Source organism: Diabrotica virgifera, chromosome 10 (assembly GCF_917563875.1).
Source record: "Diabrotica virgifera virgifera chromosome 10, PGI_DIABVI_V3a".
Lineage (NCBI taxonomy): Eukaryota > Metazoa > Arthropoda > Insecta > Coleoptera > Chrysomelidae > Diabrotica > Diabrotica virgifera.
In genome coordinates, this window is record NC_065452.1 from 10,097,472 (window position 1) to 10,122,840 (window position 25,369).

A 25,369-nucleotide genomic window follows, 5' to 3' on the forward strand; every position below is an offset into this window, starting at 1 on the left:
AAAATGTAATTTTTGAAAACTTCGTAGTTTTACAGAATTCACACCACTTTAAGACGGTATTACTCAAGTTTGAATTAATCTAATAAATTGTATTAGATTAATTCAAACTTGAGTAATACCGTCTTAAAGTGGTGTGAATTCTGTAAAACTACGAAGTTTTCAAAAATTAAATTTTTTGAGACAGCGTATTATTTGAATTAAATTTTTGAGATTTTTTTTGAATGAAACATCGTTTAGTAAGTTGATTGAGAGGTAAGTTATGCAAATTTGAGAGTTTTATAAGTAAAATTGTATTAGTTACACATTTTTAAATCATTTTTAAACAAAATTATGTAAGGCTCACTTTCCGCCCACACCGTACTTATGTCCATACATTTTATTTCTTTTTATTACAACCATAAGATAGCTTATTTCATCTTCTTTCATGTCCAATTTGTAAAATTTCTTTTGATCCATTAGTTAAAGAATTACATTAAAAAAACTCAACCGTGCACTTCTTCCAACGCTAGTTTACAGTGCGCCAATGTGTGTGAGAAGGGTGACTTAAGCGTTCTAAATAAAAAATTACAGAAGCTAGAGATTTAATTTTAGAAAAATCTTTATATAAGGTTTTTTTGTAAAATTTTCTGAATTTTTCAATGGTCAAGTAAGTTTTTTTCTAAAAATTATATTTTCGGAGTTATTTAAAAAAACATCTAACTTCGCTGTTCATTTGTTTAATAAAAAATGAAGCACCCACTGCTCGAGTAGAACTTTTTGATATGTTGTTTATTAAACATTTCTTAATGAAATTACAAAAAGCTTTATCTTGTTTGATTTTTTCCGAAGTGAAAATCTAAATGCACTCCCCTTATATACCTTTAGAACTTTCAAATAGCTTTATAAGATTTTTAAGCGAAATTGATGATTCTTTCAGATAGACTGGGTGATAGTGGCTTTAGACGAAGCAACGAAGCACTAAAAAGCCCAAAACCTAGGAATTTTGTGCAGTAAGATGAATCGTCATGGAACTTTTTGCATTCGATTAGAGAGAGTGTCAGGCAACTTTGTGAACTAAATTCATCTAGGGCAAACATTTTTGTGCATAAGAAAATGCATTTTAAAAGTGCATCTCGAAGAGGTAAAAATGAAAAATTTAGAACTTGGGAAATATTGACGGAAATGAGTTGAATTTTTATACTCGGGGGTTTTGGGGATCGCTGAGCACGAATTTCATATCGACGATGGTCTCCAAGGTACCTGGTGCCCACGGTGGAACTCGTCGCCTAGAGTTTTATGTTATAATCATTAAAAATCAGTCAATATCCATTAGTCGGGGGATTTTTGGGGTCGCCGGCCACGAATTTAATGTTGGCGATGGCATCCAAGATACCTGGTGCCCAGGGTGGAGCTCGTCGCCTAGAGTTTTTAGTTACAATTATCCAAAATCAGCCAAAAACTATTACCCTGGGGGTTTTGGGGGTCGCTGAGTACGAATTTTATGTCGGCGTCGGTCTCCAAAGTACCTGGTGCCCAGTGTGGAACTCGTCGCCTGGAGTTTTATGTTATAATAATTAAAAATCAGTCAATATCCATTACACGGCGGTTTTTGGGGTCGCTGACCACGAATTTAATGTCGGCGATGGTCTCCAAGATACCTGGTGCCTAAAGTGGAACTCGTCGCCAGGAGTTTTAGTTATAATTATTCAAAATTTAAGTCAAAAACTATTACCCTGGTGGTTTTGAGGGTCCCTGAGTACGAATTTCATGTCGGCGATGGTGTCCAATGTACATGGTGCCAAGGGTTGGAACTCGTTGCCTAGCGTTCTATGTTATAACCATTCAAAATCAATCAATAACCATTACTCGGGGGGTTTTTGGAGTCGCTAAACACAATTTAATGTTGGCGGTGGTCTCCTAGGTACCTGTTCCCAGGGTGCAACACGTCGCCTGGAGTTTTATGTCATAATTATTCAAAATCAGTGAAAAACCATTAATCTGGGGGTTTTGGGGGTACGAAGCTTGGTACGAATTTCATGTCGGCGATGGTCTCTAAGTTACCTGGTGCCCATGGTGAAACTCGTCGCCTGGAGTTTTATGTTGTAACCATTCAAAACTAGTCAATAACAATTACTCGGGGGGGTTTTTGGGGTCTCTGAGTACGAATTTCATGTCGGCGATGGTCTCCAAAGTACCTGGTGCCTAGGGTGGAACTCGTCGCCTGCAGTTTTATGTTATATTCATTAAAAATCAGTAAATATCCATTACTTCGGTGTTTTGGGGGTCGCTAAATATATTTTTCATTAATAATTTTTCTTAAAACACTTTTATATTATATATTAAAAAATTATCTATTTAAAAATTATTTTAAAATTTTGTCGCTTTTAAAGCAGTTGTCGTTAAATTTTGACACTAACGACATTTATGAAATTTTGACATAATTGGCATTTCAAGGGTAATTAAGTTATATCAGCGATTTTTTGTGTTTTCTGCGGTATTATTTTAATTTTTAGATTTCTAGTCTGCTTTTATATAAAAAAAAACAGTGGTTTTTAGAACTCTTTAGCGACGTTAGTATAATATAATGTTGATGGATTACCGTCGAAGGCCGATATGATCAACCAAAAAATAAGATGTATATGGTGATTTTTCTATTGAGTTTCTTGGGTGTGAATCTGTCTTTTTATTTTACTGCTCCTGGTTTAAAAACAAAGCATAGTATATAGTATTATGTGAATACCTCCAAGCTGCACTTTTATGTAGTTCTGTTTTTTTAAAAAATTTTAATTAATTATAAAAAAAACATCTAAAAAGTGATACCGTATTTAAAGCAAAGTAAGTTTTTAATGTTGGTGTTTTGAAAAAGTCATATATGTTATACTTATTAGTTTTGTTAATTACATAATAAATAATAATATTATAATATCTAGCCGTTTAAGATTGGTATTAAAGGAATTTTCATTATCTACTGTCTATAGCTGAGCTGTTTTATAATTTTGGTTTTCGAAATTGCGGAAGAAAGAAATTTGTGTAACTTCAAGTAAGTAAATATATTTTTTTATTTTATTTTACTTTTTTATTAATTTTTTCATTATATTTTACAAATAAATTGATTATGAATGCGTGCACTAACATTTAATTTAACACGTATTTTTTAGATTATTGTATACCTACCTTGAAGACAATCGCCAACATGAAATTGGTGCCCAGCGACCCTTAAAACCTTCATAGTAATGGTTATTGACTGATTTTATATGATTATACCATAAAACTCCAGGCGACGAGTTCCACCCTGGGTACCAGGTACCTTGGAGACCATCACCGTCATGAAATTCATGTTCAGCGACCCCCAAAACTCCCCGAGTAATGGTTTTAAATGATTTGTAATAATTATAACATAAAACTCTAAACGACGAGTTCCACTTTGGGCACCAGGTACCTTGGAGACCATCGGCCACATGAAATTATTGTTCAGCGACCCCCAAAATCCCCAGAATAATGGTTATTGACTGATTTTGAATGATTATACCATAAAACTCCAGGCGATGAGTTCCACCCTGGACAACAGGTACACAGGAGACCATCGCCGTCATGAAATTTGTGCTCAGCGACCCCCAAAACCCCCGCGTAATGGTTTTAAATGATTTGAAATAATTATAACATAATACTCCAGACGACGAGCTCCACCCTGGGCACCAGGTATCTTGGAGACCATCGACCACATGAAACTCTTGTTCAGCGACCCCCAAAACCCTCAGAGTAATGGTTATTGACTGATATTGAATGATTATAACATAAAACTCCAGGCGACGAGTTCCACCCTGATCACCAGGTATCTTGGAGACCATCTCCAACACTAAATTCGTGGCCGGAGACCTCAAAAACCCCCCGAGTAATGGATATTGACTGATTTTTAATGATTATAACGGAAAACTCTAGGCGACGAGTTCCACCGTTGGTACCAAGTACCTTGGAGACCATCGCCGATATGAAATTCGTGCTCAGCGATCCCCAAAACCCCCAATTATAAAAATTCAACTAATTTTTATCAATATTGCCCAAGTTCTAAATTTTTCATTTTCACCTCTTCGAGATGCACTTTTAAAATGCATTTTATTATGCACAAAAATTTTTGCCCTAGATGAATTTAGTTCACAAAGTTGCCTGACACTCTCTCTAATCGAATGCAAAAAGTTGCATGTCGATTCATCTTACTGCACAGAATTCCTAGGTTTAATGCTTCGTTGCTTCGTCTACTTGGTAATTTTGCAAAGTAATTAATAATAAATAAATATAATACTTACTACTCTATCCAGTCCTTCAATTGATTGATAAATATTACCATAAGACCGGTCATAATAGGTATACCTAAATCTGTGTCCCCAGTGACAAAAATCTGATGATATAATAAAAAGATTCTTAGGATCCGCTAGGTAATTGGACAAAATTCTACCGTAGCAAGCTTCTTTCTCATGACTGAGAGAACCGACGAGAATAGGAACAATTGTGAATTGATTTTTGTAGCTAAAACAGTGCGAATATTGTTTATTAGGAACCTACAAAAGAAAAATATGTCTAGAATATTTCCACTCACTTTTCCATTACTTTAGCTATGTAAGGTAGGTGCATTTCAATACTATGCTCATTTTCATCAGTATCTAAATCCATCCACTCAAACTGACCCGTCATTTCTAATTCACTATTAACTGCAACAATAAGTTAGTTCTTAAATTTACATTGTTAAGATCAATGACTACTGATCCGCTATCCAGTTATTACCAATTGATCACCTACACAATATAGTCCAGAGAAATAAGGATTTTCTCAGGACACTGATATATCCAGGTAGGTAGCTGACTACTTTTTTACTTATTTTAGTCCTATATGAAGAAAACATACCTGTTTCCTGCCTAGAGTTCGTGTCCGTTTTTTAATTATTTTTTTTTATTTTATATGTTTATTAGGCAATCTGTTATAACATATAACAATAGGCACATTTTATCTGAGAAATAATGACATGAAGAGATTGTGACCAGCGCCACACATTTCTATAGTGATAATATTAAATTACTGTATTACATATATTTAGCTGCTGTAACAATATTAATGTCTGTGCGGTAAATCTAATGGTGTCTGTCTCTTTAACCGTTTTGTTTCCTGACTGTTGTCTAAAAAATTAATTGCAGAGACCGGCCCTGGCAAGGTATGGTGAAGTTGTACTGATACAGTACTAATAGTTTTTACTAAAAACAAGTGGTATTATTAAATAGTTTTTTAAAATTAAAGTGTTTATCTACTACATACTACTACGTAAGTCATCTATAAGTAATTATTACTTTATTATTGTGAAAAGAAAACGTCAAATAATAAATATACACCACCGTTCAATCATTTTGTGAGGTTAGCTAGCATGCGGTTGGTTTGTCACTTACCAGAGCCGGACTGAAGCTTTCGCCACCGCAGCTAAAATGACTTCACACAATGTAAACACACCTTCCGATCTAACCAGTCCAGTAAATCAACGTTCGAATATCACAAACAGTTATGCATCAGCCGCTTCAAACTCTTTTCCGAGTAAGACCCAAGCAATTGTATTTAGTTGTATCGATAATGCTAAACTGCAGGATTATTTAATTCCGTTGGGCACAATAATCAACCCAAAAAATATTATTTTTTCATCTAGATTATCTCATAATAGAATCTGCATGTATTTGGCAAACAAAACCATAGTAGATAATTTCATGCAACAACATGGCTCTATAGAAGTACTCGGCGAAATTGTAACAGCACGGAGACTTGTCTCTCCAGCAGAAAGACTAGTCTTGTCTGGTGTCTGCCCGTCAATTCCTCATCAAGTATTAGTTGAAGAATTACAGAATATTGGTTTAAAGCTTATTTCCCCAATAACATTTCTGAAAATTTGCTCAACTCTTCCCGAATATAGTCACATATTGAGCTTTCGGAGGCAAGTTTATGTAAGCCCTATAACATCACCAATTCCAGATTCTATTCTAATAAATTTCGACCAAACACCTTACCGCATATTTTTGTCATAAGGTACACTCACCTGCTTTATTTGCAAAAATACAGGACACATATCATCCCAATGCAATAACAGTTCAGTAACGGAATCAACTCATATTGATTCAAACAATGAAGTACCAAATCAAACAGATCCAACAAGTATATTACACAAGTTACCAAACACTCAGCAGTCATCAAGTTATGCATTATCAAATCCGAGCATATCACCTACACCTACAAATCTCCATGACCAAGAAATTACTAATACTCCTACTCATAGCAACACTTTCAGTCATCCACATTCAGCGGCAATACCGTTTTCACAAACTCCTAAAGCAATATCCTCCAATCTATCAGCACCTCTTCCATTAGATACAACTGCAGAAAACTCCAATAAAACTGATACATCACCACAATTTTCCGAAACAACCATTTCAACCAATCTTACAATCAAAACTTCAAGCTCGACTTCTGTCACTACCAATGAGTCTGCTCCAGTACTTCCAAATGTAATAAAGCCACAACAGCTAAGTGAAAACTCTAATAGCACTTGCGAAAACGCAAGTTCTTCCATAAAACGCAGTATTGGTGAGATCGATACTCCTCCTTCAGACTCGGCAATTTCATCACAAAATCTGTTTGCAAAACCCAAATCTTCTAAACCAAAAAAACCGCGCTCATCTAAAGTCCCATCTACACGGGAAACTCTTGAAAATTTTATTGATAATCATACCCCACCATTCGTTTTAAATTACCACCAATTGTCCTTACTGATTGATAATGTCCAAGGCTCCCCTGACACTATTAGCGTCGTTAAAGAATTTACAACTGATATGCCTGGTTTACTCTATCTTTTACAAAGCAGCTATCAATATGCAAATGATAGATCTACAAAAACTAAGTTTACAAAACTTCAAAAGAAACTTCTTAACCATTTAGGGAAAGAGATTTCTGACTTAGACAGTGACTCTTCTGTAGATAATTGCTCAGTATCATCTAACTCCGAATCTGTTAACAACATTCAACTCGATACTTCAATGGAACATTGATGGATTTTTCCATCGTCTCCCTATGCTACAGCTTCTTTTATCTGAATATTCTCCAGATATTATTTGTCTACAGGAGACAAACTTAAAGACCAATCAGTTGTACAATTCAAAACATTTCACTTGTTTCCGCAATCCGAAACATCCTTTTGAAAAGTTGCTAAAATACCAGCTTTCCCAAGCTCATGAACATGGAAGAAGCGTTCAATTTGTATGGGTTCCCTCACACGTCGGAATAACAGGAAATGAAGAAGCTGACAGGACTGCACGAGAGGCAATTTTAAGTGATTTTTCGGAGCCGATAGACAAGTGTGTTTCCAGTGACTTAAAAGCTTATTTTAAAAATAAAGTGTTGTGTTTGTGGCGAAATGAGTGGTCTCAATCTAATTCTAAGTTAAATAAAATAAAAAATAATGTGTCTCAGTGGTTTCCATCGTCGCGCAATAGACGAGAACAAATTGCGGTTGCGCGTTTACGTCTAGGACATACCAGGTTAACGCACTCTTACCTTTTCACAAAGAGTAATCCACATATATGCGATCAGTGTAACGTCCGATTAACAGTCGAACACTTTTTAATAGTTTGTAGTAAATATGACCAAGAAAGACAGCGCTACAAGATCCCAAACGCTCTACCACAGGCTCTAGGTCAAAACTATTCCTGCGACAATATAGTTAATTATCTAAAATCCATAAACATTCTGTACAACCTGTAGTTGTTTACTTTTGTTATTTATATTTTGTTCCGTCGCTAATAACCTTTTGGTGGATGCGACTTCTTTTTCTAATAAAAAAAAAATTAATTGCAAGCACATTCGCGTGGCTTTCAAGACGTTAAGTTAATTTTGCACTTAACTCCACTATCACTTCACTGACGGTTTTCGTTTCCAGATCATTGTAAATATCCCTGTTAGTAACAAACCACGGAGCATCGATTATTGAACGTAACACCTTGGACTGGAATCTCTCAATTATGGATACAGTCGACTTGGATGCTGTTCCCCAGAGCTGCAGACCATATGCCCAGACTGATTTGAATATTGTGTTGTAGACTAGCAGTTTATTTCTTGTCGTGAGCTTAGACTTACGCCCTAGAAGCCAATAATGCTTACTAAATTTTATGCCCAGTTGTTTCCGTTTGTTCCATATATGGGTTCTCCAGGTTAATCCCCTGTCCAAGTGCATGCCCAGATATTTTACAGAGGTAACTGAGGGAATTACCTTATTATTTATTGTTACTGTAGGTGATTCACCGTGACATTTTGTAAAAACAATATGGTTTGATTTTTGTTCATTCAATTTAATTCTCCAATTTTGTGCCCATGTATTTATTTGATTTAATACTCTCTGGAGCTTTGCAGCAGCTTCGACGGGATTTTTGTGTACTGCTAGGATTGCAGTATCGTCTGCAAATGTGGTGGTCGTTGTATCACGATTTGTGGGTAAGTCGGCTGTGTAAATCAGATACAGTTGTGGTCCCAGAACGCTTCCTTGCGGTACCCCTGATTTGATGGAATATAGTTTTGTATGGGCTGACTCAAACTTCACTCGAAAGTATCTTTCTGATAAATACGACTTAAGGAGTGTATATAGTTCCTCTGGTAAGTTCTTTTTCAGTTTATATAACAGTCCTTGATGCCAAACTTTATCAAAAGCCTGGCTAACATCGAGGAATTCTGCTGAACAGTAACTTTTTTCTTCAAATGTTTTATTTATAACGTTGACCACTCTGTGAACTTGTTCGACGGTACCATGCTCTTTCCTAAATCCAAATTGGTGGTCGGGTATCATATTTCTGTCTGTTAGTATTTGTAGAAGTCTTTTTTCTATTATTTTTTCCATGATCTTGGACATTACTGGCATTAAACTAATTGGTCGATATGAAGTGGGCTCATTTGGAGGTTTTCCTGATTTTTGTATAAGTATAATTTCCGCAATTTTCCATTGGATTGGGAAGTGTTTTAGCCTTAGTACCGCATTACACAATTGAGTTAGCATTTTAATTGCTTTGGTAGGTAGATTTTTAATTACCTCACCTGTGATTAAGTCATAGCCAGGTGCTTTCTTTTTTATTAGATTATTGTTGATTATGTTCTGAACTTCTTTGGGTGAAACGTGTAGTGTGTTTTCTTGTGTCGGGGTTTGGTTCTGTAGGAAATTGTAGATTTCTTGATCGTTATTTGTTGCAACAACTGGTATAGGTTTGAAAACTTCTTCTAGGTATTCGCCGAAAGTTTCTGCCTTTTCATTGTTTGTTCTGGCCCATGTTCCGTTGGATTTTCTAATTGGTGGGATATGACGATGTTGCTGTTTTAATTTTTTTGTAGCCTTCCATAGCGCATAATCGCTGGCATCTGACGGCGTTAAATTTTCTAGGTATTCTTGAACGCTGTTATTTTTTAGTTGTTTTAGTAGTTCCTTTAATTGTCGTGCTGCTCTATCGAGCCTTAACTTGTCATCTGGATGTTTAGTTTGCTTCTAAGCTCTACTCAGATACCTTTTTTCAATTATTTTTTCTCTGACATTTATTGGACAATTAATTTTTTGTTTTGCTTTTGTTGGTGGAGGTGTTGATTTCCATGCAGCTTCCTGAATCGTTGTTGTGTAATTTTGGATTTATTTTTCTAGTTCATCTGGTGACTTTAGTGATACGTTTAGTTCAATATTTGCTTCAACCTTTTCTCTGAAAGCTTGCCAGTTGGTTTTGTAATTGTGCAACTTGGGCAGAGGATCTTTTTCTTTAATTCCTGAATGTACAGTTGCTACTACAGGAGTATGATCAGACTCTATGTCAAAATTTGATTCGATACTAAGATATCCCCTTGAGAACCCTTTTGTAACAAAGAAATCTAAACAGTCGGGAACTTTCTGCGGGTCGGATGGCCAGTATGTAGGCTGATACGTACACAAATGGTCCAAGTGTTGTTCTGATATGATTTGATGTAGTACCCTGCCTCTTCCAGGAACGCACAGTCTTGAACCCCAACTAGTATGTTTGGCGTTATAGTCTCCACCTGCCAGGAAACGGTTACCAAGTGGGTTAAAGAGATTACTTAAAGAATTTTTGTTAGCTCTATAATTTGGTGGGCAGTATACAGCAGCTATCGAGATTGGTCCGATCCAATCTTCTATTTCAATGGAGACTGCTTGTAGATCTGGTTGTTCAATCTTTTCTAAAATATGGTGTTTTATACCCTTTCTAATGAGTATAGCTGCTCCAGCACTGGCTCTTCTTACTGCGTCTGGATGGGCAGCATTATACATTAAATAGTTGGATATTCTAAAACTATTTTCTGATGTTAAGTGAGATTCAGATATTAGTGTAAAAACTGCCGCGAACTCTAGGCAGAAAACAGGTAGGTTTTGATCCTATATGTCTTATGTACAATAACGTACGTGATAAAATTTAATAATAAAAAAGTAGTCAGCTACCTGCATATGTCAGTGTCCCGAACAAGGTCTATTTCTTGCTTATTTCCCTGGAGTAATATACTACAATTCTATATTTACTGTGACTACATTAGATTACATTATTTTTTTAATATATATCTTTTGTGGGATAAACTCCACAGAAATTGTAAAATAAAACAATTTATTATTTACTTGACAAAATACAGAAACCACTTTTGGAATAAGATTGTTCCTGTCCTTGTGTTTTTTTAAACTATAAAAATCACTGAGACCCGTCAACTTAAATATTATGTGATTTTTAAACATAACTTTAAATGTACAGGGTGATTCATGCAAGTCTAGCATAGTCATCATCACCAAGGCGTTACTCCTCGTGAGTTGTAACGTCATCTGAGTCTATTTGCCTTTATATATCTGACTATATTTTTCGTTCCGATGAAAGGCTCTAACTCGTTATTGTATCTGCGCCTTCATTCGTTTGTCACGCTGTCTCTACTGGGCCATATATCATTCGAAGGATTTTAGGTTCCCGCACCAGCAATTTATTTACTTTTCTTTTTATTAGCGTCCATATTTCGCTTCCATACGCGACTGCTAGTCGTATTTATGGTCTTATATATCTGGATTTTTGCACCTCGTGAGAGAAGTTTTGACTTCAGATGCTGCCTAATCTAGAATGTGCTCTAATCCTGTTATTCTAGCATAGTCCATCATCTTTAACGAAACACCCTGTATATTTTTATATTTTTAAAAGCTGCTAACAATCTGATCTCAACGAACTATACCGGGTGTCCACTTATATTTTCCCCCATTTTAACTGCCTATAACTTCTAAACGGTTCAAGATAGAAATATGCGGTTTTCGCTGAAATGTTTTATTTTAGTAAAAGTTTTGTCTGAATGGATTGAATTTTTTATATCGCTTTCAAATACGAAATAAAAAATGGCGGATTTTTGAAAAAAACTTAGTTGACTTTTTTTTAATGGAACACCCAGTATATTTTTTTGTAAATTGAAAGAAAGGTCATTCACCTATCCAGCGATATAAAGTTTTTCAAAATCGGTTGTCAAATCACTGAGTAATTAATTTTTAAAATGAGGGGTGCAACGTGGATATCACATACCTAAATAACATAACTGAGCAAAATGATATTATGTTATGTGATTTCCACATTGCATCTCTCATTTTAAAAATTAATTGTCCAGTCATTTGGCAACCGATTTTAAAATTTTTTATATCGCTGGATAGGTAAATGACCGGTTTTTCAAGACACAAAAAAATATACTAGGTGTTTTAATAAAAAAAGTCAACAACGTTTTTTTTTTCAAAAATCCGCCATTTTTTATTTAAAAGCGATATAAAAAATGGTCATTTACCTAAAAACTCGAAAAAACGGTAATTTATCTATCCAGCGATATAAAAAATTTTAAAATCTTGTCAAATGACTGAGCAATTAATTTTTAAAATGAGAGATGCAATGTGGAAATGACATAACTTGCTTAGTTATGTTATTTAGGTATGTGATATCCATGTTGCACCTCTCATTTTAAAAATTAATTACTGTGATTTGACAACCGATTTTGAAAAACTTTATATCGCTAGTTAAGTGAATGACCTTTCTTTCAATTTACAAAAAAATATACTGGGTGTTCCATTAAAAAAAAGTCAACAAAGTTTTTTCAAAAATCCGCCATTTTTTATTTCGTATTTGAAAGCGATATAAAAAATTCCATCCATTTAGACAAAACTTTTACTAAAATAAAACATTTCAGTGAAAACCGCATATTTCTATCTTGAGCCGTTTAGAAGTTATAGGCAGTTAAAATTGGGGAAAATATAAGTGGACACCCGGTATAACATGTAGGCATAGGGTTTATTATTTCTAATAAACAGAATGAAATTTTGAAATTATACAGTGTGTATATCACGTTAGGAATAGAATTGTTTGTGGCCTTATTTTTGAAAATTATTAAAAACGCTGGAAAGGTTAAATGTACAGGGTGATTCACGCAAGTGTAGCATAAGCATAGTCCATCACCTTTATTTATAATGAAACACTATATATTTTTGTGTTTTTAGAAGCTATTTATTTAACAACCGCATATCAAATAAACTCATTAGGTACGTCTATTATGAATAATACAAGGTGAAATTTGGAATATTTTTCAATTTTCTGAACTAAGTATCAATATATTGTGTTTTGTATTTAGTTTTATGACCAAAATTATATATTATTTCAAAATTTCGACTTATATTAATCATAATAGACCCTACATAATATACACTGGCGGGCAAAAAATTTAGGTCACATTGAAATTGTGATGTCTCGTTTGACATTTTCGGTTCTGTTTGAGGTTGTAAACCATTGATATTGTATTTTATAAACTAACTCTAATAATCAATACTGAATTAATAGCAATATTTTGGTTTTTGAGCTTTATTCAGTATTCAGGAGAAGTGTTTACAGTTAAAACAAAATGCGACTTATTGTTAAGAAACTGACAAAAAAAATGATTAAATGATTAAAGCTAAACACTACCGGAAAAAATATTCATCCATAGAGTGTATTCCCCCTCTTCTTGTATTAATGACAGCTTTTAGGCGAAGAGGCATACTTTCAATTAAATTACGAATTACATTTAGTCCAGGGCGCATCTGTTTTGAGATGGACGTTGAGAGGTGACTCAAATTTTTTTGCAGAAATTGCTTGAAAATTACTCAAATAATAATATTTGAGTTATCCTCCCAGTCGAAAAGGTCCGAAATATTGTTTAAATAATCAAAATGTCAAAAAATGAAGGAAAAATTCGATTTTTTTCTTCGCTTTTTGATTATAACTTTAAAAGTATTCATTTCCGAGAAAAGTTGCACTAACATTAAAGTTGCGTAATTAAATTTCCTACAATATAGGATTGGTTAAAAATTTTGAGAATTGTTACCCTTGTTGCAAAATAGCAATAATTGCGAAAAAAAAAACCATAAAAAACAAGTATTCGCATTTTACGTTTTTCAACCATTTATGCGGCACTTAGGACCTTCATATTTTACCCAGAAAAACTTTATGATATAATAAAACAATACTGTAAATTTCATTAAGATCGGTTCAATGGATTTTGCAAAATAAATTTTGCAATCCAGCTTTCGCAAAAAAAATTCATTTTTTCAAAATGTTGCAGCACTGAAAATAAAGCAGATAGCAAGTTGAATTTTTTTTACATATAGAAGAATACTATACCTTTCATTTGCAATTTGCAAAATTAAAAATCGGTTAATTACCACGGTGTCAGGAATTTTTTTAAATAAACATTAATTTTTAGTGCTACGCGCAGGACAGCGGTGAAATATTGTGTAAACAATCGCATATGTTTAAAATAATAAACTTTTATTCTCTAAGTTAAAATATATGAACAAAGAAAGTTTTTGCTAAAAAAAGTATTATTTCAAAGGACAGAGTATGTGTTTTTATTTTGCAATAAACGAATTTGTTTATTTATATCGAAATGTAATAAAAATTAAAATTTATCAATCATTATCAAAGGTCATTGGAATGCCCAATCAGAGCAAGCGTATCCGCTTTCCTGCGCGTAGCACCAAAAATTAATGTTTATTTAAAAAAATTCCCGACGTCGTGGTAGTGAACCGATTTTAATTTTGCAAATTGCAAATGAAAGGTACCGTATTCTTCTGCATGTAAAAAAATATTCAACTTGCTGTCTGTTGTATTTTCAGTCCTGTAACCTTTTGAAAAAATGATTTTTTTTGCGAAAGCTGGACTGTAAAATTTATTTTGCAAAATCTGTTAAACCGATCTTAATGAAATTTACAGTATTGTTTTATTATATCATAAAGTTTTTCTGGGTGAAACATGAAAGTCCTAACTGTAGCAAAAATGATTGAAAAACGTCAAATGCGAATACTTGTTTTTTTATGTTTTTTTTTTCGCAATTATTGCTATTTTGCCACAAGAGTGACAATTTTTAACATTTTTAACCAATCCTATATTGTAAGAAATTTAATTACGCAACTTTTATGTCAGTGCAACTTTTCTCAGAAATGAATACTTTTAAAGTTATAATCAAAAAACGAAGAAGAAAATCGAATTTTTCCTTCATTTTATGACATTTTGATAATTTAAACAATGTTCCGGGCCTATTTGATTGGGAGGATAACCCAAATATTATTATATGAGTTATTTTCAAGCAATTTCTGCAAACAAATATGAGCCACCTCTCAACATCCAAATGCACTAATATTTTTACAGATGCGCCCTTCTCTAATTCTGGTGGATGATATTCCATTCTTACAATAACAACTCTCACAGCTCCTGGGTAGTTCTTGGAGCGGGTGTATGCCTTCGGATACTTCGGCTTAACTCATCCCAGACATGTTCGATAGGATTCATGTCTGGACTGCTTGGTGGCTAATCAAACCACCTAATTGCCACTTCAGCAAAATATTCTCTGACAACTCTGGCAGTATGGGTCTGGCAGTATGGGTCTAGCATTATCTTGGATGAAAATGCCACGTTCTCCCATATAGTCATGAAGAGCATGACCATCTAAAACTTTTGCAATGTATCTGTGAGTCGTAAGGGAGCGATTTTGTATGAAGACTAACTCCGTGCGTGCTTGTGAAGTAATTCCTGCCCAGACCATAAGCGATCCACCGTCAAATTGGAGTCGCTCATCAATACAAACCGCAGCATATCTTTCTCAGGCTATTCTACATACTCGAAGAGTATTCGAAGAGTACTCAGAGACCATTGAGACAAAAAAGCGACTTATCTGAAAACAGTACGTATATCTTTCTCAGGCTATTCTACATACTCGAAGAGTATTCGAAGAGTACTCAGAGACCATTGAGACAAAAAAGCGACTCATCTGAAAACAGTACGTTGCTCCAATTTACATTATGTCAATTCATGTGGGTCTGGGTAAAATTGAATCTTGCTATCCGATGTCGGCGTTGTAATGGTGCCTTTAGTCATCTTTCTGGAAGATAATCCAGCACCTCAAAGCCTTCCTCTAACAGTCCATTCAGTAACATTAACACTTAACAACTCTTGAAGTTGATTTCGTAAGAAAACCGCAGATGTTATTCTATTGCACAAACTTGCGGACACCACAAGCCGATCGTCTCTTTGGGTGGTGATTCAATTTCGCCCGGATCCTAGCCTTCTGATTAGTAGACCAGTCTCCTCATAGCGCTGGTAAACATATAAAAAACAAAAATGAATAACCATTTGCAAAACGAAAATACAGCCGCATCATATTCTAGTCCAATCAGAGAGTGCAGCAAGCACCTCTACCGGTTTCGAAACGTATTAGTCTCTCATCAGGAGGCACATATGCTGCTCTCTCTGATCCAACCAAAACAAACACCGGCGTGCAGTCACGGATTGCAATGAACGAAATGGCATAGATGCAGTGGCAACTGCTAGCAAAAGACTAAGTTTTCACTCTAATGGCTTATAAAACAATTTCAAATATAAAAAAATTTAGCGTTGTTTGCAGCCATTTTGTATCAATGCTACAATTCTTTCCACAGAATGTTCGAAAGACATTATGATTCATTAGATATACACCATCAACAATAAACTGAATCACCGATAGGTTTAACACAAAAAACATAACACTTATACACAAACAATTGGCAATTAACCGTAATAGTTCCACAAGAGTGAATGCAGATATTTCATAAAAAAGTCGTAAACGTCGTAAATACGTTAACAGTACGTGACTTAACTAACAAATAACAACAACAAATGATGATATATACTACATACATCATTTCTCGGAAAGCAATAATATTATATTAGCTCCTACCAAGAAACCTATAAAACCAAATGTGATCTAAATTTTTTGCTCCCCAGTATATTTTGTTGAGATCAGGTTGTTACCGAACTTTTAAAAACATAAAAATATAGAGAGTGTTTCATTAAAAATAAAGATGACGGACTATGCTAAACTTGCGTGAATCACTCTGACTATATAAATTAATGTTTAAAAAGCCCAAATTTGAATTTAAGTCCCAGCGTTTTTTATAATTTTCAAAAATAAGGACACGAACATTATTATTGCATAAGTGATTTTCACACTGTATAATTTCAAAATTTCACTCTGTATTATTCATAATAGACCCTACATGATATAGTTCGTTGAGATTTAGTTGTTTTTTATTATATTTTGTTTATATGTTTTATTATATATTGTATCAAAATTTAAAAATCAGTATAAAATATAGTTGATACTATCAACTATATTTTATACTGATTTTTAAATTTATGTTTAAAAAGCACATACATACAGGGTGTTTGGTATCGAATAGCCTATAGCTTAACTTTAGATTCCTGAGGTTAAAATAGGTCGATTTAAGCTAACTTACTTTAGTACGAAAGTTGATAATAACCGAAATACAGGGTGTCAAAGTTAAACTTTTATATAAAGTAAAGAAACACAGACTTACTCACAATCATTTAATTTACTTCGACGGCCGGTCTCGTTCTCTACAATATACAGATCATCTTCAGGTCGGCGTTACAAGTAGTTAAATGATGCCGTTACAAGGGATGCTTTGTAAGCTCATCGATAACATGTTTAAACGTCCAGATTATGCTAATAGGATAGCTAGGTGAGGGACTGGGTAAGCGGGCATGCTTAGAAGGTCAAAACACAGTGAATTGAAATGGATCCTGAAGGCAGATGTGTGATGTGAAACAGAGACAGATGTATTAGTTATGAGAAAGACAACGTTCGGATGGGAATGTTCATAAATGCAGATAAGGTGTAAATTGACTTATTGTAAGCACTTGTACGATTGTAAAGGTCTTTGCTCTTAGGTGTTTTGAGCTATGGGCAAAGGTCGAAGTAAGGAAAAAAGACAAATAGGAATAAGTTTGCAAGTTTGTATTGTTCCCAGTCTCAGGACTAAGGGATGTCAGTTAGTTTGTATAAGAAAATTAATTAGATAAAAAGAATGTCAAATTAAAATATTGGTTAAAAAACTGTAGATTATTAAAGGTGATCTGAGAAAGGATGGGGTTTGTTTAAGCTATTGTATGATAGTGTATGTTCAAAAAGAAAATAATGAATAAATAATTACAGGGTGTAGGCACTTAATTGAGAAATTTTAAAATAAATAAATAAATTTTAAATTTTTGTGTTAATTTATTTATTTATTTTAAAATTTCTCAATGTAAGTGCCTACACCCTGTAATTACATTGAGAAATTTTAAAATAAATAAATAAATTAACACAAAAATTTAAAATTTATTTATTTATTTTAAAATTTCTCAATGTAAGTGCCTACACCCTCTAATTATTTATTCATTATTTTCTTTCTGAACATACACTATCATACAATAGCTTAAACAAACCCCATCGTTTCTCAGATCACCTTTAATAATCTACAGTTTTTTAACCAATATTTTAATTTGACATTCTTTTTATCTAATTAATTTTCTTATAGTTCTCTACATTTCATAGATTTCCTAGTGTTAGGCACCTACAATGATACAAACTAACTGACATCCCTTAGTCCTGTGACTGGGAACAATACAAACTTGCAACTTATTCCTATTTGTCTCTTTTCCTTACTTCGACCTTTGCCCATAGCTCAAAACACCTAAGAGCAAAGACCTTTACAATCGTACAGGTGCTTACAATAAGTCAATTTACACCTTAGCTGCATTTATGAACATTCCCATCCGAACGTTGTCTTTCTCATAACTAATACATCTGTCTCTGTTTCACATCACACATCTGCCTTCAGGATCCATTCCAATTCACTGTGTTTTGACCTACGAAGCATGTCCGCTTACCCAGTCCCTCACCTAGCTATCCTATTAGCATAATCTGGACGTTTAAACATGTTATCGATGAACTTACAAAGCAACCCTTGTAACTCCATCATTTAACTACTTGTAACGCCGACCTGAAGATGATCTGTATATTGTAGAGATCGAAACCGGTCGTCGAAGTAAATTAAATGATTGTAAGTAAGTTTGTGTTTCTTTACTTCATTTGAAATGAACTCACATATGCAACCCATTCAACATTAAACTTTTATTTTATTTTATTCTTGAATATTTCCTGACAGGCATGGCATAACTAACAACACGAAATTTGGTAAGCGGGGGTTTTTTAGGACAAGAAATCTAAATTCACCACAAAAAATTATGTATTACCCAGAGTCTTTCAGCACTCATTTATTACGTTCAATTTTTTTATCCCCCACTCTACATACTTTTTTTAGGATTTTTTAGGACAAGAAATCTAAATTCACCACAAAAAATTATGTATTACCCAGAGTCTTTCAGCACTCATTTATTACGTTCAATTTTTTTTATCCCCCACTCTACATACTTTTTGAATTAAAACTCTTATTAACCTTATTATTCTCTTAATAGTTTTACATACTTGATATACTACAGTCATATGAGTCATCTCACTAAACTCAACCGTTTTCGAAATAAACGCATTTTAAATCTGCGATGCAACATAATATCATCGTAGTTATGGCCCGAAAAATAAACTTAAAACCATAATAATAATTGTGCAAGTTCTCATATTTTTGTCATTGCATTTCAAATTCCATGTGAAGGAATTTGTGATACATTTTTGGAAATTATTATGGTTTTAAGTTTATTTTTCGGGTGTAAATACAATATTATACAAAAAATTATTTTGCATCGCTGATTTAAAATGCGTTTATCTCGAAAACGGTTGAGTTTAGCGAGATTAATGTAGTATACCTTTTTTAAATAAAAATAATAGGGGAATAAAAATTTTGATTCAAAAACTATGTGAGTGGGTAATAAAAAATTTGAACGTAAAATAAAAGTTTAACATCGACACTCTGTATTTCGGTTATTACCAACGTTCGTACTAAAGTAACTTAGCTTAAATCGACCTATTTTAACCTCAGGAATCTAAGGTTAAGCAATGGCCCATTCGTTATCAAACACCTTGTATTTATATTTAAAATTTGACGGGTCTCAGCATTTTTTATAACTTTTTAAAATAAGAACACAAACAATTTTATTCTCTAAGTGGTTTCCACGCTATAAATATCATGTTAAGGGTCGTACCATATTATTTTATTTCATCTGTGGCCAAATTAAATAAAAATATACTAAAGCTATGGCCTTGCCTAATCCCGTCAGGGGTTATCATGGCAAATCATATTTGTATCAAGTCAGTAATATATTTAAAATAATTATTCTATAGTCTAATGTCAGTCTATAAAGCGAATGAATCTCCCACAGAAAAAAGATACCTACTACATAAAAGTTCATACCACTAATTTAAGGTTCCGTCATGTCTGTCTTTATTCCTCTTGATCCTCAAGTCAAAAGGAATAAAGAATATTTACCCCAACAAAAACTTTCATCTCTTGCCCGATCAATTAAAGAAAACATTCCAAATGAACAACACGAACTTAATGAAATTTCTTGTGCAGACTGCTCCCGATCTTACATAGGCCAAACGAATCGTAGAATCCAAAATATAATTTATGAACATCCCATTTCTGTTCGCAATTCCAATTCAATTGCAGCTTTAGGTCAGCAACATCTTCAAACAGGTCACAAAATTGATTTTGAAAACTCCGGAACCATAGCCCTCATCCGCTTCTATAAACGAAGGATTATCCGAGAGGCCATATATATATTTGTAGCTCAACAGGCCTTAAAGGCCCATGGCTTGGAATTTCTCCACGGTTTTCCTCAATTTTCTCCTGTTCATGGCCGCAGTTCTCCAATTTGTTATCCCAACTGTTTCCAGGTCTTCCTTACACGCTTCTAGCCACTTTTTTCTTGGTCGTCCTCTTCTCCTCTTTCCTTCCCCTCTCATCAGCGAGTCCTTTGCCCACCTTCCGTCTGCCATTTTCTTACGATGACCTAACCAACTAAATCTCTTTGTTCTGACGATCTGGCTTATTTCTGGTTTCCTATAATACAGCTCTCTGATCTGATCTCTGCATTTGTTCGTCTCCTCCAAACGCTTTCATCGTCTTTTACTCACCCGAATATCTTCCTTAGGACACTCCGCTCCCAGATATTCAGCATCCCCTCATGATTTTTGTTCATTACCCATGTCTAGCTTCCGTAAAGGACTGTGGGCTGGATCACTGTTTGGTATAATCTCAATTTTGCCTCTCTGGAAATATTTTTGCTCTTAGTAGTTTGTAATTTTCCTTCCTCTCGAAATTCTCTTCTCAATTTCTTGGCTTTCTTCCACTTTACTTGTTAGAGTTACTCCTAGATACTAAAACTCTGTTACCTTTTTGAAGCAATACTCTTTACTCTCGTTGTCTGTAGTACTCTTCAGTGGTGTTTTGAATCCTCCCTGGTATTCACCAACCTGCTCGTTTAAGTGCCTTTCCAGTCTGCTTCTTATGCCTCTGGCGAGTACCTTATATGTTACGTCCAGGAGAGTGATACCTCTGTAGTTTTCGCACATTGTCCTGTCTCTCTTCTTATGAATGGGACATACTATGGCCTCTCTCCATACTTCCGGCATTTCCTCTAGCACCCAGATTTTCGTCAGCAGGCTACATATTCGTGTTATAAGTGCTAGAAGTACAAAGTATTGTCTGGGAGCTCAGGACTCTGAGATCCCGGAAGCCTTAAAGAAGACATCGGAGATTCCCTGAAGAAGATGACGAAAGCTCGGCGCAGTTAAAATCGACCCAGTTGAACCCGGAAGCCTGGTGAATTTTATAATACAGTGTGGTTAATAACTACGTAGTAAACCAAACATACATTTTTTTAATACGGCACCCTGTATATTTTTCTATATTTAGATTTCTCTCAGAATCCTTTTTCTTACAATATCAGGTTTGACAATACTATGGGCACTATAGGGTATTTAACATTTTTATTTCGAAATCGCTGTGAAATAAACACGCTGTATATAAAGAAGGAATAAATACATGTAATAAATAAATAAGTTTGCATTTCACATAATTAGGTGAACAATACGTTCTAGTTTTCAAATTAAGTTTAAGAATATATTAACTATTCTAATTGGGATATAACCCACAATTTAACTTGAAAAAATATTTTTTTTAACGTTTCGACTTCCACTTCGGACGTCGTTGTCAAAATACAAAATATTAATAAATTAAACAAAAATGTTGTTGCTTGGTAAAAAAATTTTCTAATAAATCAATTTAATCTGACTCATTTATGTCGGCAATTCAGACATTTTAAAGTAGAAGACTTTAAAATGGTATTGCCAATATTTATGAGTTGCGTTCCTGGGACGACTTTATTGAAAGATAGTTCATTCGATTACATGAAATCAACTTTAACTCAAGAATATCCGTCACAAAAAAATCATAGCATGTGATCTGCCTTTAAAAAGACAACCACATCCAACGGTGACAATAAATTTCTCGTGTTAGTGATTCCATAGTAAATCACGAGGAAAAACCAGGAAAAAACCTCGTGATACTATCCCGACATTGTAAGTCTTACATTTAGTTTACTCTCAAAACTAACACCAAATTCTGACTTTATATGTATGTTATTTTAATATTAATAATACATAGATATATAAATATGTAATACTAAAATGTAAAATATGTAATATACTCGATGTGTTATTGACCTACTAATCGTGGTATTTTCTTTCTATTGACTTCCTCTTTTAGTATGGGTATCCACATCCTACTGCATTCTACCGAGGAATTTGTGACACAACTGGTTTGATTTAGCATAATTAGAGCCGCTTCTTTGATTTTTCTCTTTTTAGTATCTGTTTCTTTCAGGACTATACTTGAATCTCTCCACTGAAGTATATGTTCATTATTCCACGCGTGTTGACATATTTGAGATCTGTGAAATTCTTTATTTTTAATATAAGACTGATGTTTACTTATTATAATGTTTAATGGTCTTGATTTTTCACCTAAATAAAATTGTTCGCATTCACAAGGTATTTTATAAATACAATTCTTTGTTTTTTCTTGTTCATTGTTAGGTTTAGTTTTGTATAAAATAGATCTCAATGTGTTTGTTGTTTTGAATATTGTTGAAATGTTCAATTTATTTCCTATTGTTTTAAGTTTCTCGGATAGTCCTTTGATATATTATGGTATTGATATTTTCCTCGTATTATTTCTTGTGAATGTTATAGGATCCCGTTCTAAGTTGTTCTGTTCCATTCGATCCAATCTTGACAATTTCTTATTTATAAACGATAAAGGATAATCATTTTTTTAATAAAACAGATGTTAACAATTGTTTTTCTTCTAAAAATGAATTTTCGTTAGAACAAGTAATAAGGATTTAATGGAACATATAAGGATTTAATGATTTCCTTTTTAACGTTGATGTTGTGATTTGCTTTGTAACTTAGATTTATGTTGGTGTGTGTTGGTTTTCTATACAATTGAGCATCATATCCAGTATCCTTCTTTGAGACTAAAACATCTCAGAAAGGCAGGGTGTTGTTATATTCCTTTTCCATTGTAAATTTTACTGTCTCTTTTTGATCGTTTATAATATTTAGGAATGTATTCAACAATTCTGATGAGACCATATTGAGAACACATCATCTACATATCTGCACCATACTGTGGGTTTTAAATTTTGTTTAGAAGTGATATTAGTGTCGAAATCCTCCATAAATATATTAGCCAATAATAGAGATAAAGAAAAGCCCATTGCTAGAAAAAAATTATGTTTATAGAATTCATTATTTAGTTGAAAATAGGTATTATTAGTACAGAGTGTCAATAACTCCATTATAGCTGATACATTTAGTATTGTCCTAGTTGTCAATGTAATATCATTCTCTAATGGCACAGGAGGAGCAAAAAACTGCAGATGATCTCGACTTAGAAGATGGGACAATTAAGAAATGTGAAGATGTGATTGGGGGTTAAACTAACAAAGACAGGGAGAAGTGATGAAGCCATAAAAGACAGAATAACCAAAGGGAAACAAGTTATAGGTGCATTGAATTCAGTACTATGGCAAAAAAAATACAAGACCGGAAACGAAAAAAAGAATATAATATATTTATATGGTATTACCATAAGGTAAGTATCATAAGGATATGTCTAATAGTTTTATAGTACCGGGCACAAATCGTTCTTAAAGTTTTAAATAAAGAATAAATTATTAAAAAAAAGAATACTGTAAAAAATTTTGACATATCCATCCATGTCATACTTGGCAAAAAGTGTAGGCACTGTACACCCTACTAAATTATGTTAAATAATCGTTTCTGGCTACTACCAGAGGCGTACGACAGGGGAAAGTGAATGGTTGACCCTTCCCAAATTCTACGCCACTGCTGAAACTGCTATTTTAGCATAATTTTTAGATTCTCCAATACTTTCTATGCAAATAATATACTCCCCACTCGTAACGATAAAGTCATTAGTTTTCGAGATATTTGAAGTTAAAAATGAAAAGGCACACTTATTTTGATTAATGTATTATGCTCCTTCGTTTTTAGCTTCAAATAACTCGAAAACTGATGGCTTTATCGTTACGAATGAAGAGTATGTTATTTACACTAAATTGTAATTGCACTAAAATAGCAATTCCGCCAGTGGCGTAGAATTTGGGAAGGGTCAACCATTCAAGTTCCCCCGTCGCGGTCGTACGCCCCTGGTAGTAGCCAGAAACGTTTGTTTAACATAATTTAGTAGGGTATACAGTACCAGCACCACTTACCAAATTTCGTGTTGTTGTCAAATGCGTGTCAGGAAATATTCAAAAATAAATAAAATAAAAGTTTAACTTTGACTAAAGGTAAGTTAGCTTAAATCAACCTATTATAACCTCAGGAATCTAAGGTTAAACTATGGCCCATTCTTTACCAAATACCCTGTATATCTAATGAAACATTTGTCAATAAACTGTTTATGTTAAAACTTACTAAAATATTATTTGGATTAAATTCAATATTTGATAATTTGTTTAAAAAATGTTATGTATTTTTTATAAATGTGTCATTATTTGCAAATGGTTTTATAATATTTAATAAAAATTTTGATAATTCACTACAAGGAGAATTCATGGTACTACAAATGGGTCTAAGTGGTATATTCGCTTTATGAATTTTCGGTACTCCATAAAAATGTGGTGTCTTACTGTAATGAGGTGTAATTAATTTTCTTTGATAATATGTTAAATCATTTTTAAAGTTGAATAAAGTTCTATATATCTTGTTTTTCAGTGTCTTCGTTGGATCCTTTGTTAATTTGGTATAAGGTCCATTTGTTATTAGATCTGTAATTGCATCCTCATTATGTATTTTATCCATTATTACAGTTGCATTTCCTTTATCCGCTGGTAGGATAGTTATGGAGTCATCATTTTTAAAAGTTTTTAAAGCTTTCATTTCCTCTTTGCTGATGTTCTATTCAATTTTATTAGACTTTTCCAATTCAAGTTTACATAGTAACCTATATTGTTCTTTTTCATGAGTTTGTAAACGCTGGGATATTTTCTCCACTGAGCTAATTATGTCTAATTTTGGAATAGATGGATGAGTAACAGCATAGTTTAAACCTTTTGACAATACCAAATTTTCCATTGCATTTAAATGTCTATTTGATAGAATGACAACTGTTGCTATGTCATTATTTAAATTTAGGTTATCAAAAGTATGTATACTATTTTGTTCTAAAAGGATATTACATTTATTTAAATGTATATTTCTGATTTCTTTGTTTCTAATAAGAATTTTCATAAATTATGTTTCAACTAAATTGTTTACTTTATTATGTAAAATGAATAATTATTTATGTATTCCTTCTTTATAGACAGGATGTTTATTTCATAGCGATTTCGAAATAAAAGTGGTCAGAACTCGCTAAATACTCTGTATAGTATCTACTATCAAGCCTCATATTGTAAGCCTGTAAAATATACAGGGTATCCTATATAAA

General features: G+C 33.5%; 1 protein-coding gene across 1 annotated transcript in view; it reads right to left on the minus strand.

Annotated features, from left to right (window-relative positions):
• LOC114334525 (protein MEMO1) overlaps nucleotides 1–25,369 on the minus strand; it is an 83,855-nt gene that overhangs the window by 30,599 nt on the left and 27,887 nt on the right. The window contains exons 4-5 of the mRNA XM_028284585.2: nucleotides 4,574–4,685; nucleotides 4,284–4,503 (exon numbers count right to left, since the gene is read on the minus strand). Coding sequence (XP_028140386.1) covers nucleotides 4,284–4,503; nucleotides 4,574–4,685 — 332 coding nt within the window. The remainder of the gene's footprint in view (nucleotides 1–4,283; nucleotides 4,504–4,573; nucleotides 4,686–25,369) is intronic.